The 14,864-nt window shown below is 44.2% G+C and overlaps 1 protein-coding gene across 1 annotated transcript in view; it reads left to right on the top strand.

Moving 5' to 3' along the window:
• ARNT2 (aryl hydrocarbon receptor nuclear translocator 2) overlaps positions 1-14,864 on the top strand; it is a 129,986-nt gene that overhangs the window by 37,728 nt on the left and 77,394 nt on the right. The window contains exon 4 of the mRNA XM_087704276.1: positions 11,470-11,683. Coding sequence (XP_087560402.1) covers positions 11,470-11,683 — 214 coding nt within the window. The remainder of the gene's footprint in view (positions 1-11,469; positions 11,684-14,864) is intronic.

The following is a 14,864-nucleotide window of genomic DNA, read 5'->3' as shown; positions in this document are numbered from 1 at the left end:
TCTAATTAGCTCATGACCCATTTCAAGCCAGTGCATAATCTGTGGTCCCAGGGATATACACAGCCCTCTAAAAAACTTGGCCATGGCCCCAAGCGTCTCTCTCACTTTCAGCCGCCTCCAGAAGTGGCCCTTTCTTCTTTTTAAATTTTATTCCGCCATTCAGGCGATCAACAAAACGCTGCCTAAAGCGAATGGCAACAACAACAACAAAAGACAGAGAATTTTAGATTTTTAAAGTAACGTGACTGCACTTGTATACTGTTGCTCTTTAATTTCACTGTAAAAATAGGACAAGCTGAATATATTAATAGATAGTAGAAATACACCGAAGGGAGGAGTAGAGGGATAGAAGAAAGAGGGGGAGAGAGGGCGGGAGAGAGGATGGGAGGGAGGGGGAGAAGGAAGGGAGGGAGTGTACCGGGAGAGAGGAGTGGTAGAGGGAGAGGGGAAGTAGGGTAGAGGGGAATGTTGGAGGGAAGATGGAAAGTTGGAGGGGGGCGAAAGAAAGGGTGTGTGGAGGGTCGAAGAGGTACATTGGGTTTCTATTTTGGGGGGTACTGTTGACAAGAGGAATGGCTGTGTTTATTGTTTAATGTTATATGGCCCCGGTTATGCACAGTATATATGTGACTGTACGGAATGAAAATGGAAAATAAAAACACATTTACATTTAAAAAAAAAAAAGACAGAGAATTGTAATCCTGAATTCATCCAATGGAAGAAGCGAGGGAACACATGGGAGGAAAGTGCGGTATACATTTGTAGCTCATTAATATTTTTTTTAAAACTGCAATTTTGTTTTGTTGTCCATGCCCTACTCAGTCCTTGGAACGCAGCCCCTTAGAGTACGACTCAAAACCCAAGTTTGTCTTTTGGCTTGGAAGAAAGAAAAGAAAAAAGTTACGCATCTCTGGTTTAAATGAGCCAGAGGGCTCCAAGTTAAAATGTAAGAAAGCTGTTCTTGGTTTAAAATAGGAAGCGAGATCTTTTGGTGTCCTTGAGGCTTTTGGGGGAGAGGAGAGGGCTTTTGAGGTCTAGGAGGCCGAAAGCCAGACAGAAGAGCCTGAGACAGACAGGTCCATTAACATAACTATGCAGTGTTCTCAACTGTCATTCTCCCTGAGAAATTGCCTCTTTCCCTCATTTCTGAAGAGACGAAAGATATAAAGTTTGCACCTCTGGACTGCCGTGCTGAAACGTGGGACTCAAAATTGGCAGTTGGCGGTGGTTCTGCTCTAATTATGGCTTTTTTAGTATCGGCAATAAAAATAGCTGATCCAAGGTCTGTATCCTTCAATCTTTGCCTTCTTGGCATTTCAAGTTTGAATAAGAGCCTGGGTGAAGCCAGACGGGGAAGAATAGACGAACCTTGAGGATTTAGCAATCTCATTGCTAAATGAGATTTAGTTACACTCTATTCCTTATTCTATTCTATTCTATTCTATTCTATTCTATTCTATTCTATTCTATTCTATCCCATCCCATCCCATCCCATCCCATCCCATCCCATCCCATTAGTCTATTCTATTCTATTCCTTTCTATTCCTATTCTATTTTAGTCCTTTCTATTCCTATTCTGTTCTATTCTCTTCTCTTCAATTCCTTATTTTATTCTATTCTATTCCTTTCTATTCCTATTCTATTCTATTCCTTATTCTATTCAATTCTATTTTATTCTATCCCATCCCATCCCATCCCATCCCATTATTCTATTCTATTCTATTCCTTTCTATTCCTATTCTATTCTATTCCTTTCTTTTCCTATTCTGTTCTCTTCTCTTCAATTCCTTATTCTATTCTATTCTATCCCATCCCACTATTCTATTCTATTCTATTCTATTCTATTCTATTCTATTCTATTCTATTCTATTCCTTTCTATTCCTATTCTATACTATTCCTTTCTATTCCTATTCTGTTCTATTCTTTTCTCTTCAATTCCTTATTCTATTCTATTCTATTCCTTTCTATTCCTATTCTATTCCTTATTCTATTCTATTCTATCCTATCCTATTCTATTCCTTACTCTATTCTATTCTATTCCTTATTCTATTCTATTCCTTTCTATTCCTTATTCTATTTCTTATTCTATTCTATTCTATTCTATTCTATCCCATCCCATCCCATCCCATTATTCTATTCTATTCTATTCCTTTCTATTCCTATTCTATTCTATTCATTTCTATTCCTATTCTGTTCTCTTCTCTTCAATTCCTTATTCTATTCTATTCTATCCCATCCCATTATTCTATTCTATTCTATTCTATTCTATTCTATTCTATTCCTTTCTATTCCTATTCTATACTATTCCTTTCTATTCCTATTCTGTTCTATTCTTTTCTCTTCAATTCCTTATTCTATTCTATTCTATTCTATTCCTTTCTATTCCTATTCTATTCCTTATTCTATTCTATTCTATCCTATCCTATTCTATTCCTTACTCTATTCTATTCTATTCCTTATTCTATTCTATTCCTTTCTATTCCTTATTCTATTTCTTATTCTATTCTATTCTATTCTATCCCATCCCATCCCATCCCATCCCATTCTATTATTCTATTCTATCCCATCCCATCCCATCCCATTATTCCTATTCCTATTCTATTCCATTCCATTCTATTCTATTATTTCTATTCCTTTCTATTCTACTCTACTCCACTCCACTCCACTCGACTCCACTCCATTCCATTCCATTCCATTCCATTCTATCCCATCCCATCATTTTATTTTATTCTATTCTATTCTATTCATGCAGAGACATCTTAAAGCAAATTAACAGGAATTATCAGCTTACAACCTTCCGTTTGGTGATCCTTCAAACTTACAATGGCCTCTGAGAAAAGGGATAGGTCCATTTTTCACAGTTGCAATCTTTCCAACATCCCGATGGATGTTGGGATCAAAATTCAGATGCTGGGCAACTGGTTCATATATATGATGGTTGCAGTGTCCCAGGGTCATGCGATCCCCTTTTGCGACCTTCTGACAAGCAAAGTCAGGGGGAAGTCAGATTCACTTAACAACCGGGTTACTCCCTTATCAACGGCAGGGATTCACTTCACCACCGTGGCAAGAAAGGTCGTAAAATGGGACAAAATTCACTTAACAAATAGAAATGTTGGGCTCAGTTGGGGTCATAAGTCAAGGACTACCTGCGTAGGGAATTTGATGCTCTCCAGATGGTTTACTTGCGATCGCTGTTTAAGAGCCGGGGTGGCACAGTGGTTAGAATGCAGTACTGCAGGCTACTTCAGCTGACTACCAGCTGCAGTTCCACAGTTCACTTCTCAAGATTGACTCGGCTTTCCATCCTTCCGAGGTGGGTAAAAGGAGGACCCAGATTGTTGGGGGCAAGAGGTTGACTCTGTAAAGCCCTTAGAGAGGGCTGTAAAGCGGTATATAAGTTTAAGTGCTATTGCTAGTACTATTAAGTCGGTGGGAACTGATGTCCCCAGTCCTTGGAGGTTACCTTGTTCCCTATGCCAACTGGCTAGGTGGCCGAGGTGGCGCAGTGGTTAAATGTAGCACTGCAGGCTGACTGCAGTTCAACAGTTCGGCTGTTCAAATCTCACCGTCTCAGGGTTGACTCAGCCTTCCATCCTTCTGAGGTGGGTAAAATGAGGACCCGGATTGTTGTTGGGGGCAATATGCTGACTCTGTAAAACCGCTTAGAGAGGGCTGAAAGCCCTATGAAGCGGTATAAAAGTCTAGCTGCTATTGCTATTGCTATTGGCTGAGAATTATAAGGCATTTGCCCATACTTTCAATATGGTTTTTTCTCATCTTAACCCTTGTTATTTACCATGTTTTGGTTATGCTATCCTTTTTTTTCCTCTGCAGGTATGATGAACCAATCTCTGTTGATAAGGAAAAATATATAAGGTAGGCGTTGGGGGGGGGGAAGGGAAGGGATAATCCTAAAATAAACGAGAGGGAAAAAAAACCACCCAGCCCTTTGGAATTCAATCTAAGAAGTTAGTTTTCTCTTTGGGGTCCGGGGGTGGGGGGGCGTTGTGTCAAAATAATGGCTGATGCAGAAAAGAGAGGCGAGATAGGAAATACTTTCTGGAAGGGGCAGTCTTAGAAAAAGGGTGTAAAATCAAACCAGAGTGTGCTTGTTACAGAGGCAAGTAGATCCCTTGGAAGTGGATTACTATGAAAGGAATAGAAAAAGGATTCCACCACAAAACCGCGGACGACAAAATCACGGTCGACGAAAGCGCGCATTTGACGTCATCACAGCGCGACGAAAACATCGCGCTGTGATCGAAAAATGTAAAAATAAAGCGAAAACCTTACCCTAACCCCCCCAAACCTAACCCTAAACCTAACTCTAAACCTAACCCTTAACCTAAGCCTAAATCTAACCCTAAACCTAACCCTTAACCTAACGCTAAACCTAACGCTAACCTTTAACGTAAAATTTAACGTAACCCTAACGCTCTAAACCTAACCCTAACCCTTAACCTAACCCTAACCCTAAACCTAACCCTTACCTTTATGTGAATCGGCTTGCTTTAATTTTATTGTTATTTCAATTTTTAATTTTTTTCGTCGCGCTGTGATGACGTCAAATGCGTGCTTTCGTCGATCGCGCTTTTGTGGACCGCGGTTTTGACAGGTCACGTAGAAAAAGATGCTACATCCCACTAACTTGTTGCACTTGATTCTGATGGAAATTAAATGCAGTTCCAACCCAGGATTGGAGATACTCCTTCCCACCTATGCAGAAATACTAGGTTTGAATTCACATCATCTTGTTTTAATGACCCCATAATCCCTTGCGGGATGGAGTCTGGGTAACTTGATGGATCTGAGTGTTTATTGGCCGGATGCCCTTCCGGTCACCAAGGCGGAGATTTTCCCCCCAGCAGATCTATTCTCATTGTGCCCAGAGAGAGAAATCCCTGCCTCTACCTAGGATTGAACTCCCAGCCTCCTGATTGTGAGGCGAGAGCGCCACCTCTGGGCCACCGCACCACTACTAGGTTGAATTCACATGAGCCATTTTATCTGGTTGTTGAATTAACAACCCCTTTTTTGTTGCTGAATCATAACCCAAACATATTGATCTTGAGTTGGTAGAAAACCATAAGCCAAAAACCTTGCTTGTTGTCAGAACATATTTGATCAGTGTTGACTGGCTTAATAGCATGTTGTGTGAATGCAGCCCTAAGAGATTGAAGGAGCTCGAATCTTTCGTCATCGTTCTACAGCCTAGCGGCTTTCTAGAGTTTCAAAAGAAGGGGCATAACTGAATTTGCAAAGGTCGAACTTTGCTGCAGAAGGTTCTTGCCATCTCCCTTTCTTTTAGAGAAGCAGAGAGCAGGGACTGGAAGGATAAAGAGACTGGCTTGGTGTGCAGCAATGTCCTCTGTTGCAGTAAAAACAATTAAAAATGGATTTATGAGTTGGGGAAAGACTACAGAGGAGGTTCTGACCCAGCCTCAACAGAACCAATAGTCAAACTCCTTGTCCTTCTTTAAAAACCCTCTTTATCTAATTACTGTGAATTCATGGCCTTCACACACACACAGAAAAGTCCAGGCAATAATCCTTCCAAGGGTTAATTGCAATAACAGACCTTATCAGTCCTTGGATAATTGCCAGGCTTCCAGTCTCAAAGCTGTCAATTAATTCCTGGCAATAAGTCTCCAGGATGAGCAAATCTTCCTAAATAAATTCGAATGGTTGTCTCCCACGAGGCCACTCCCTTTTTGCTTCTATTTATTCCCCAGTCGGGGAAGGGCCATTCAGCATCCCTACGTGCCTTTCTTCCTGAGTTGGCTAATGGTCCTCAGTTGTTCTCCTCTCCTGTGACAGCTCTGCGCGTACGCACATCTGGAACATGTCCCAGCTGTTCTTCTTCTTCTTCCCCGCTTATCTCCGACTCCGAAGGCAGCTGGGGAGTGTTGGGAATGTCAGACGGCCCTGGCTCTATCTCTGTTTCTGATGCAGAGCAGCCATCAAAACCTTCCCCAGACTCCAGGACTGGCCTACGTTTCTCCCCAACCTCCTCATCATCCGAGTCTGCCGGCAGCTGGCGGGCCACAACAGCAGAATGGGATTGAGTTTATACATCATCCTAAGCCACCCCCTTGTTGGCAGTGATGTCTGGCCCCAGCCACTTAATAAAAACAGGGCCAATCAGTAAATTAATTTAATTAAGTTTGAGTGAACAGGAACAGGTTTGAGAAAACTATTGTGGTTAATTGTGCTTTTTCAAGAGTGCTTTTTCCTGGAAGACGTTTCGCTTCTCATCCAAGAAGCTTCTTCAGCTCTGATGTCTACGTAGCTTCTCAGTCATCCAAGTCATGGTTGTCTCAAAGGTGGTTTTTCAAGAGGCAACTGGACCTTCTGGTCTTTCTTAGCAGAGCTGAAGAAGCTTCTTGGATGAGAAGCGAAACGTCTAACAAGACAAACCAGAAAGTCCAGGTGCCTCTTGAAAAAAAAACACCTTTGGGGCCACCATGAGCTGGATGACTGGGAAGCTCCACAGACATATTGCAGTTGATGTTGGGCAGAGCTGTTCAGGGAGGAAATTGTAGAACCAGAAGCTGCTACAGGGAAGCTTGATCTTACTTGTTTAATATCTTGAAGCAGGAACGTTGGAAAAAGACAAAAGTGAGATCTTCATTGATCAATGGGTTTAAGTTTTGGGGAGAGCCCATCGAATGCCTTGGGAGAGCTGATGTTTGTCTTCCCTTTAAGGAGAGCTGAAATGATCATACATAGTATACCTTCTCGTCTACTGGATTGGCTGCACCACCCTCCCTGGCTCTTCTTAGTGGTTTATGGGAAGCCCATGCTATTTGTTGACAGGAGAGGCAATATATCAAGATGGCTTTCTGTCTGACCTCCTTGCCCTTGAGGACGTATTGCTGAATAGAGCCGAGGTGGCGCAGTGGTCAGAGTGCAGTACTGCAGGCTGCTTCTACTGACTGCCGGCTACCTGCAATTTGGCAGTTCAAATCTCACCAGGCTCAAGGTTGACTCAGCCTTCCGTCCTTCCGAGGATCCAGATTGTGGGAGGCAATACGTCGTCTCTAAACTGCTTAGAGAGGGCTGTAAAAGCACCATGAAGCGGTATATAAGTCTAAGTGCTAAGTGTTATTGCTGATATTTGGATGGAATGGGAGCAGTCGAGTGGTGCTGTGTGGCAAATGGGTCACGGGGAATGCATGGATGTTTCTCATGTGCTTTCACACATTCAGGGACACCCTCCCTTTCTCTCCTCCAGGCATACCTGCACACAGGGAACCGTTTTATAAGCCCTAAACTCAATGTCAGGAATCCCCAGTCTTGGGAGTTAGCGAGTAATTTGGAATTTTAGGAGCATTTCATAGCTGCTGTTACAGATATTTTGCCTTGAAGGAAGTTGCTTTCTACTGCATCCTACCGTTTCCTAGAAATATTCTTTCTAGTCTCCATTTACTGTTCTTTATCTTTCTTCTTCTCCCCTGGATGTGGTTCTAAAAAGCCTGAGGCTATTTCCTAAAAGTGATGCACAGCTTTTTCTCCAAGCTACCTTCCTGGGAAAATACCTCAATAAATTACAATCAAGTAGAGCATTGAGTTTAAGAAAGTTACTTTCAGATGGTCTACTGGGGACCTGGGCCCTTGGTGAAAAGCCAGCAGATCTATCTAAAAACAGACAAGTTATCATTTTTTTTTGGTAATAATCTGTTGCCTCATGGCAACATTTACATACTTTTTGGGCGCAGAACATCACTCTGCTTCCTGCCGTGGCCTCTCTGAACATGCCCAGATCACATTTCCCTCCTCCTCCTTCCCTGTTCATTTCCATTATCTTCCGTGCTTCAGTGGAGGAAAACTTGGAAATGGGGAATTGGCATTATAGATAAAGAACAGTAAATGGAGACTAGAAAGAATGAAAATTCTCTGCCTGTTTTAGAAGATGGTTCTGTCAAGAGAGAAAACAGATATATTGAAGCAACCTAAACTCTAGGTTCAGTGAAGCTACAGGAGAAATGCAGAACATGCAACTAATAGTAGAAATGAACTTGCCAAGAGTTTAGAATACAATAGAATAGAATAATAGAGTTGGAAGGGACCTTAGAGGTCTTCTAGTCCAACCCCCTGCTTAGGCAGGAAACCCTACACCATTTCAGACAAATGGTTGTCCAACCTCTGGTTAAAAACTTCCATTGTTGGAGCATTCACAACTTCTGGAGGCAAGTTGCTGCACTGATTAATTGTTCTAACCGTCAGGAAATTTCTCCTTAGTTCTAGATTGCTTCTCTCCTTGATTAGTTTCAATCCTTTGCTTCTTGTTCTTCCCTCAGGTGCTTTGGAGAATAGCTTTTATAATAATTTAAAACAAACAACAAACAAATAAATAAGCAAGCCACAGAGTTAACTTCTGCAAGCGTTTTTTGTAACCAAAAAGTATTTTTTTTTTAACTGAGTTCTTCCTATCGCCACCAGGCAATATTTGTTGTCTTGTCCCACTTTAGCATCTTCTTCCAGCCATTCCTAAAATTATTTCCCCCATAACAACAGTCCAAGTGCCCACCCCCATCCCTGTAAAAGAATCCAGATTTACTGCTTGTGCTTGTATGCTTGGGAGTTTATATATTGTATGTATGAAGGTGGAATGGATCATCTTTACTTCGCTCTTGTATAAGCAAAACTGGAATGAAATGTAAATGAATCAATCCAAACACCCATTTCTGCCAATTGCAGAATTCTATTCATGGATTGCCTTGGCTGCTATTGTTACTATTGTTCCTGTTATATGTAATGCAGTGGTGGGTTTCGGCTCCCGTTGCAACTGGTACTCTGTAACGGGGCCAGGCGTCCACCACGGGGCATGCGCTCTGTGCATGCATGCACACTCACTGCTTGTGATGCTCCACCCACTTGGCGGAGTGTTGCACAGGCGCCGTATGCTGTGCGCGCGTGCGCAAATGGCCCATTTCCTTCAAATACAGGTAAGGAACAAGGGCAGGCGGGCGGGCCATCCAAAGCACCGTTCCGGTACGGTGGCTGCTGCTTCCGGCAGACAATGGTAGGCGCGTACCAGGGCATTACCGCCTGGAACCCACCACTGATGCAATGTAGCGCTTGATACATCACCTAAGATTTTGCTGAGAAACAGACTAAAACGTTCCATAACGTTTGGTTCAAAACGGTGGGAAATGGTTCCGTTTTCCTTGTTCCCCAAGTTTTTTCTCCCCCCCCTTTGGAAGTTTGCCGTTCCCCATTGCTTCCCTTCCTCAAGATGCTGATTGGTCGTCCTGGGTGCAGACTCTCTTCCTATTCATGCATGCATGAAACTCCCCGGCTTGCCAAGACCTACCTATTTTCATTTCAGTGAAGGAGGACGATCTGCCTGGGCCACGAAATCGGAGTGTGGATCTGCTTCCTCCATTGCAACTTCAGGTTTTGTGGGCAGGGGGGTTCCATGTGTGTTCTGGTGCCTGGGAAAACCAGGGTTATGTGCCCTAATTTTCTAAGCAAGGGAGAGGGGGAAACAACCAAACACGAGATGACCTTGGCTGGGACCTTCAGTGCCTCTAGACGAGAATTAGAAAAGATGGTGTCCTTACCCAAATGGCATGAGTAGGATTCGTCGCTGAAAATAGCAGGGATTTGGGAGAGCAGAAGACTTGGTAGGCCTGGTGTCTTCCAAGAAAGATCTTCCTCTTTTTGGCCCCCATAAGTCCCTCTTGAGGGACGTTGGAGACTCGCGGTCCAAAGTAGAAGCTGAAAGTCCATGTTCTTTGCAGTGAGATGGGTGAGAGTAACGAGGACAGTGTAAATACGGGTTGTGGGAAAGGTCGGCCCACCAGATAAAGATGACAAATCCTTTTTTAATTGTTTTATCATTGCTCTAATTGTTGTTCCCTTGTTTATCTCTCAAGAAAGGGCTTGAGGACCAAGGCCACTTCACCCCACTTTTCTGGTTCTCCCTACTCTCCCCATGGCTACTACCTCTAGCCATAAACCCAACATTCCTCTAGACCAGTGGGTCTCAACCTTCCTAATGCCACGACCCTTTAATACAGTTCCTCGTGTTGTGGTGACCCCCAACCATAAAATTATTTTACGTTGTCCATATTTTTTCAAACATGTGTTTTCTGAGGGTCTTAGGCGACCCCTGTAAAAGGATTGTTCGATCCTCAACGGGGTCCTGACCCACAGGTTGAGAACCGCTGCTCTAGACTGAGATCCATTTGCTTGTAAGTGTAGATTGGGACACAAGAACTGTTTGGTGCATCTGGTACTGGTAGTCCTCGACTTACAACTGTTCACTCAGTTCAACATTACAATGGACTGAAAAAAGTGCACTCAGGGCCGTTTTTCACAGTTACGATCTTCCCAGCACCCCCATGATCGCAGGATCAAAATTCAGATGCCTGGCCACTGACTCATACTTATGACCATGGCTGTGTCCCAAGGTGACGGGATCACCTTTTTGCAATCCTTTGGACAAGCAGAGTCAATGGGGAAGCCAGATTCACTCAACAGTCAGATCACTCATTTACCAACAACGGTGATTCACTTAAGAACGGCGGCAAGAAAATTTGTAAAATGGGGGAAAGGCTCATTTAACAGATATCTCACTGAACAACATCAATTAGGGGCTCAATTGCAGTTGTACGTCGAGGACTACCTGTATATTCTGCTAGTTTACCTAAACCTATAAATGTGAATGAGAGCCCACCCACAATGTCTCCCTCTCGAAGAGCCACAATGGTCCAGTGGTTAGAGTGTAGTACTGCAGGCTGCTTCTGCTGACTATCGGCTGACTGCAATTTGGCAGTTCGAATCTCACCAGGCTCAAGGTTGACTCAGCCTTCCATCCTTCCGAGGTGGGTCAAATGAGGACCCAGATTGTTGGGGGCAAGAGGCTGACTCTGTAAACTGCTTAGAGAGGGCTGTCAAGCACCGTGAAGTGGTATATAAGTCTAAGTGCTATTGCTAAGTTGGAAGGCAGGCAGGCAGGCAGGCAGGCAGGCAGGCAGGCAGGCAGGCAGGCAGGCAGGCAGGCAGGAAGGAAGGAAGGAAGGAAGGAAGGAAGGAAGGAAGGAAGGAAGGAAGGAAGGAAGGAATGACCATGGTGGCACAGTGGTTACAATGCAGCATTGCAGGCTAACTCTGCCAACTGCCAGCAGTTCGATCCTGAATGGCTCAAGGTTAATTCAACCTTCCATCCTTCCAAGGCGGGTAAAATAAGGACCAAGATTGTTGTGGGGACAATATGCCTGACTCTGTAAACAGCTTAGAGAGGTCTGTAAAGCACTGTGAAGCGGTATATAAGTCTAAGGGCTAAGTGTTATTGCTCTTCCCTGGTCCTTGCATTTTAAGTCTTTGGGATGCTCGGGCATAGTGCCTCCCCTCCTTTGAGCCCACCTGGATCTGCTATGCCAATTTCCAAGCACTGCATCTTTTACCGACAGCATCTCGCTTTCTCTCTCGGTTTGCTCCTTCTCATGTGTGCTTAGGGAGAACCATAGTGAGATCGAGAGACGCAGGAGGAACAAGATGACCCAGTACATCACCGAGCTCTCTGACATGGTGCCCACCTGCAGCGCCTTGGCGCGCAAACCCGACAAGCTGACCATCCTACGCATGGCAGTGTCTCACATGAAGTCCATGAGGGGCACTGGGAACAAATCTACCGATGGAGCATATAAGCCTTCTTTCCTAACCGAGCAGGTGGGTGGCTTCGTACAAGGCTGCAGAGCAAACTTGAGGATCTTGCAGGGGTTGGAGAAACCAGGAGGACGTTTTTGACATATTACAGGGAGGCTGGATTGCAGCTAGTCCTAGTGGAAATTTCTTCCGTCTTGTCTTTAGATTGTTCCCCTTCAGTTTGAACGGCAGGGGTTTCTTCCCAAGGGAGGATAGCTTCTTTTTTTTTTATAATGAGGATGGTGGGGTTTGGGGGTGGGTTGGTTTCTTGCATACAAGGTGGTTGAAAGGTGGCGAGTGAATGTCCTGTCTTTCCTAGTGCAGTCTGCTTTCTGGAAGCGATCACTCATCCCAGGTAAAAACAGATGGAAGACAACAAGGTTGTTCTCTTAAGCAGAGGTTGTAAACAGATGTTTACTGGGACAGCTGTAGGAACAGGGTCTTGCAAGTCTGTATGATTTCCTCCTCCCTCGTTTTGACTGCTAGTGAACGAGAGAGGGGCTTCCCTGAGATGTTTTCTCCAGTTACTTTCTTGGAATAGGCTCAAGCCCCGTTTATCTAATCATTGCCTTGGGAGCGGCTCTTCCGCCTTCTCACCCACCCTTCCATTCGTTCCCAAGGAAGAGTTCACAATTGAAAGACAAGGCAATCATGGGGGCTGCAGAAACCTCCTTTATATTTCTGAAGGTCTCCCCATCTAGACAGGTTCTTGCCTCCTCATTATTAGCCCATTTAAAGATGGGACAGTGGATTAAAAGAACTTTCTTTGCTCATACCATGTTTCCCTGAAAACAAGACAGGGTCTTATTTTTTGACACACACCCCCGAAATAAGCACTTGGCCTTATTTTCAGGGAGGTCTTATTATTTTGGAGGTGCAGGAGGCCCCTTAACCTCGGGCCACGGCTCAACTGATCCAGATAGGGGTGGAAGTTCTGTGTCTGTTTCTGGCACACTCTTGCCAGCCCTAGCGTTGCTTGGCCTGCCACCTCTTTTGTGGCCGCCACTAAGAGAAGGGGCGCGGGAGCTAGCGTTTGCAGGAGCAGCCTCCATGAGACCGTTCTGCATGGATGGCGGAGTGTGTGGGGTGTCCCCCCCCCAGGAAGTGGTGGGGACTGGCTGCGCATGCATTTAAATATTTTAGGGGAGGGCTTATTATCCGGGGAAGTCTTATTTTCAGGGAAACAGGGTAGTGTCCTAGAAACCACCACTGTCTGCTTCTCAACGGTCAACCTCATAACATAACGGAGCTATAATAAATGTGTTCTCAGGCTATCTGAACCCCAGAAGATGTAAATCTCAGTCTTACAACCGCACATAGCTTCACTTGATTGCTAAGCATGAACTCAGCTGAAATGACATAATGTGGAACACTTTTTTTTAATTGCCAACTAAAATAACGTCACATTGAATGGTTGATCGTCCTGGGGTCAACATGAGGTTGCAATTCACCCAGCGGTGGGATTCAACGGGTGCAATGACTGGTTCGCTTCAGGGGGCGCTTTTCACGCTGCGCATGAGCACATTGCATTTGAAATCAGCACTAAATCTTACCTTTCCCTGCAGCCGCGGTGAGTAAAACAGGGGAGACATGGCAATCTGCTCTGCTGCGCTGATCAGCTGGGCTTCAAACAAAGGAAATATAGCAGTGTTTCTCAACCTTGGCAACTTGAAGATGTCCGGACTTCAACTCCCAGAATTCCCCAGCCAGCATTCGCTGGCTGGGGTATTCTGGGAGTTGAAGTCCGGACATCTTCAAGTTGCCAAGGTTGAGAAACACTGAAAAATAGGATGGAATAAAGCAGGGACAGGTGGGCAGGGCGAACTGATTGAGGGAACTACCGGTTTGCCCGAACAGATCCGAACCGGCTGAATCTTACCCCTGAATTCACACAATGGCTTGTTGGTTTCCTCCTCCTTTCCCATTCTCTTTGCCCCTGTGTTTTGTGGCTTTGAAGCAGAATAGTTGTTGATGTAGCTGACATCTCTGCCCTGAGAAATATCATCCATGCTTTTCAGGGACCCCGTCTTTTGATTATGTTACGTTACATTTGAAATGTTGTCTAAAAATCAGTAGGGATAATTAACTTTTGGTGTTGCACGCACACACACATACAACACACAAATTGTTTGTGGTCTGTATAACACCCAGCAAGGCTAAAAAGGGTCTTGAGTAGTTTATGGTTTGTTGTGTTGTAGGCAACCAACAAGTGCCTTCACCCTGATGTGATATTTTATTTTGGCTGGGCATTGTAGGAAAATGACAACATGATGTGAGGGAAGTAATGATCTTTGTTTTCTAAAGTTTAGAGAACTAAGGAAAGGGAGAACAAATTATAGTTAATTTGCCACAGAAATACTTGTGATTGGAAGGTGCACGGGAGGTATGGTAGAAAGTATGATAATTAAAAGTGGAATGGGTTATTCGTGTGCTGGGTGAAATTTCTGCTGAACATCACATCCAAAGTTTCCTGTCCTTTCTCAGATTAACAAAGTTGGAAGGGATCTTGTAGGTAATCTAATCCAACCCTCCACTAAAGCAGGAGACCCTACACCATTTATGACAAATGGCAGTCCAATCTCTTCTTGAAAGTTTCCAGGGATGAAGCTCCCACAACTTCCGAAGGCAACTTCTGTTCCATTGGTTGCTTGTTCTCACTGTCAGAAAGTTCCTCCTTATTTCTAGGTTGAATCTCTCCTTGTTCAGTTTCCATCCGTTATTCCTTGTCTGGCCTTCAGGTGCCTTGGAAAATAGGTTGACCCCCCTCCTCTCTATGGCAGCCCCTCAAATATTGGAACACTGATATCATGTCTCCCCTGAAGTCAAACTCCCTTGAAGTCAAACTCAAGACTTCAGGAGAAAAAGAATGAAAGTCCTTGACCATATCCAGGAAGGTCTGAGGCTGTTGAAATAATGTCTGGAATACAGTGTAATTGTATTCTAAGCACTTTACAATGCACAAAGCGTGTTCTATACACACTCAATTGTACAAATGGATGGATCTGTGTAAATGTTTTCTGTGATTTAAGCTCAGAGGCAAGAATGGGGACGTGTCTTTTGGAGAAGGAAAACAGTGGTAAGACAGTTCATTTCTTTTCAGCCAAAATGTGGTGGGTGCTGTTTTATTTATCCAGAAGGCCCGAAAGTGGTATAGCAAGACTGAGGAGAAAGGATGGAAGCCAACAGGCCTGGCAGCTAATTGCTT

Source organism: Thamnophis sirtalis, unplaced genomic scaffold (genome assembly GCF_051295495.1).
Source record: "Thamnophis sirtalis isolate CommonGarterSnake01/CBP01778 unplaced genomic scaffold, rThaSir2_p1.2 scaffold_2, whole genome shotgun sequence".
NCBI lineage: Eukaryota > Metazoa > Chordata > Lepidosauria > Squamata > Natricidae > Thamnophis > Thamnophis sirtalis.
The sequence above is the reverse complement of the archived record's forward strand: the minus strand, read 5'-3'. Positions and strand labels throughout refer to the sequence as shown.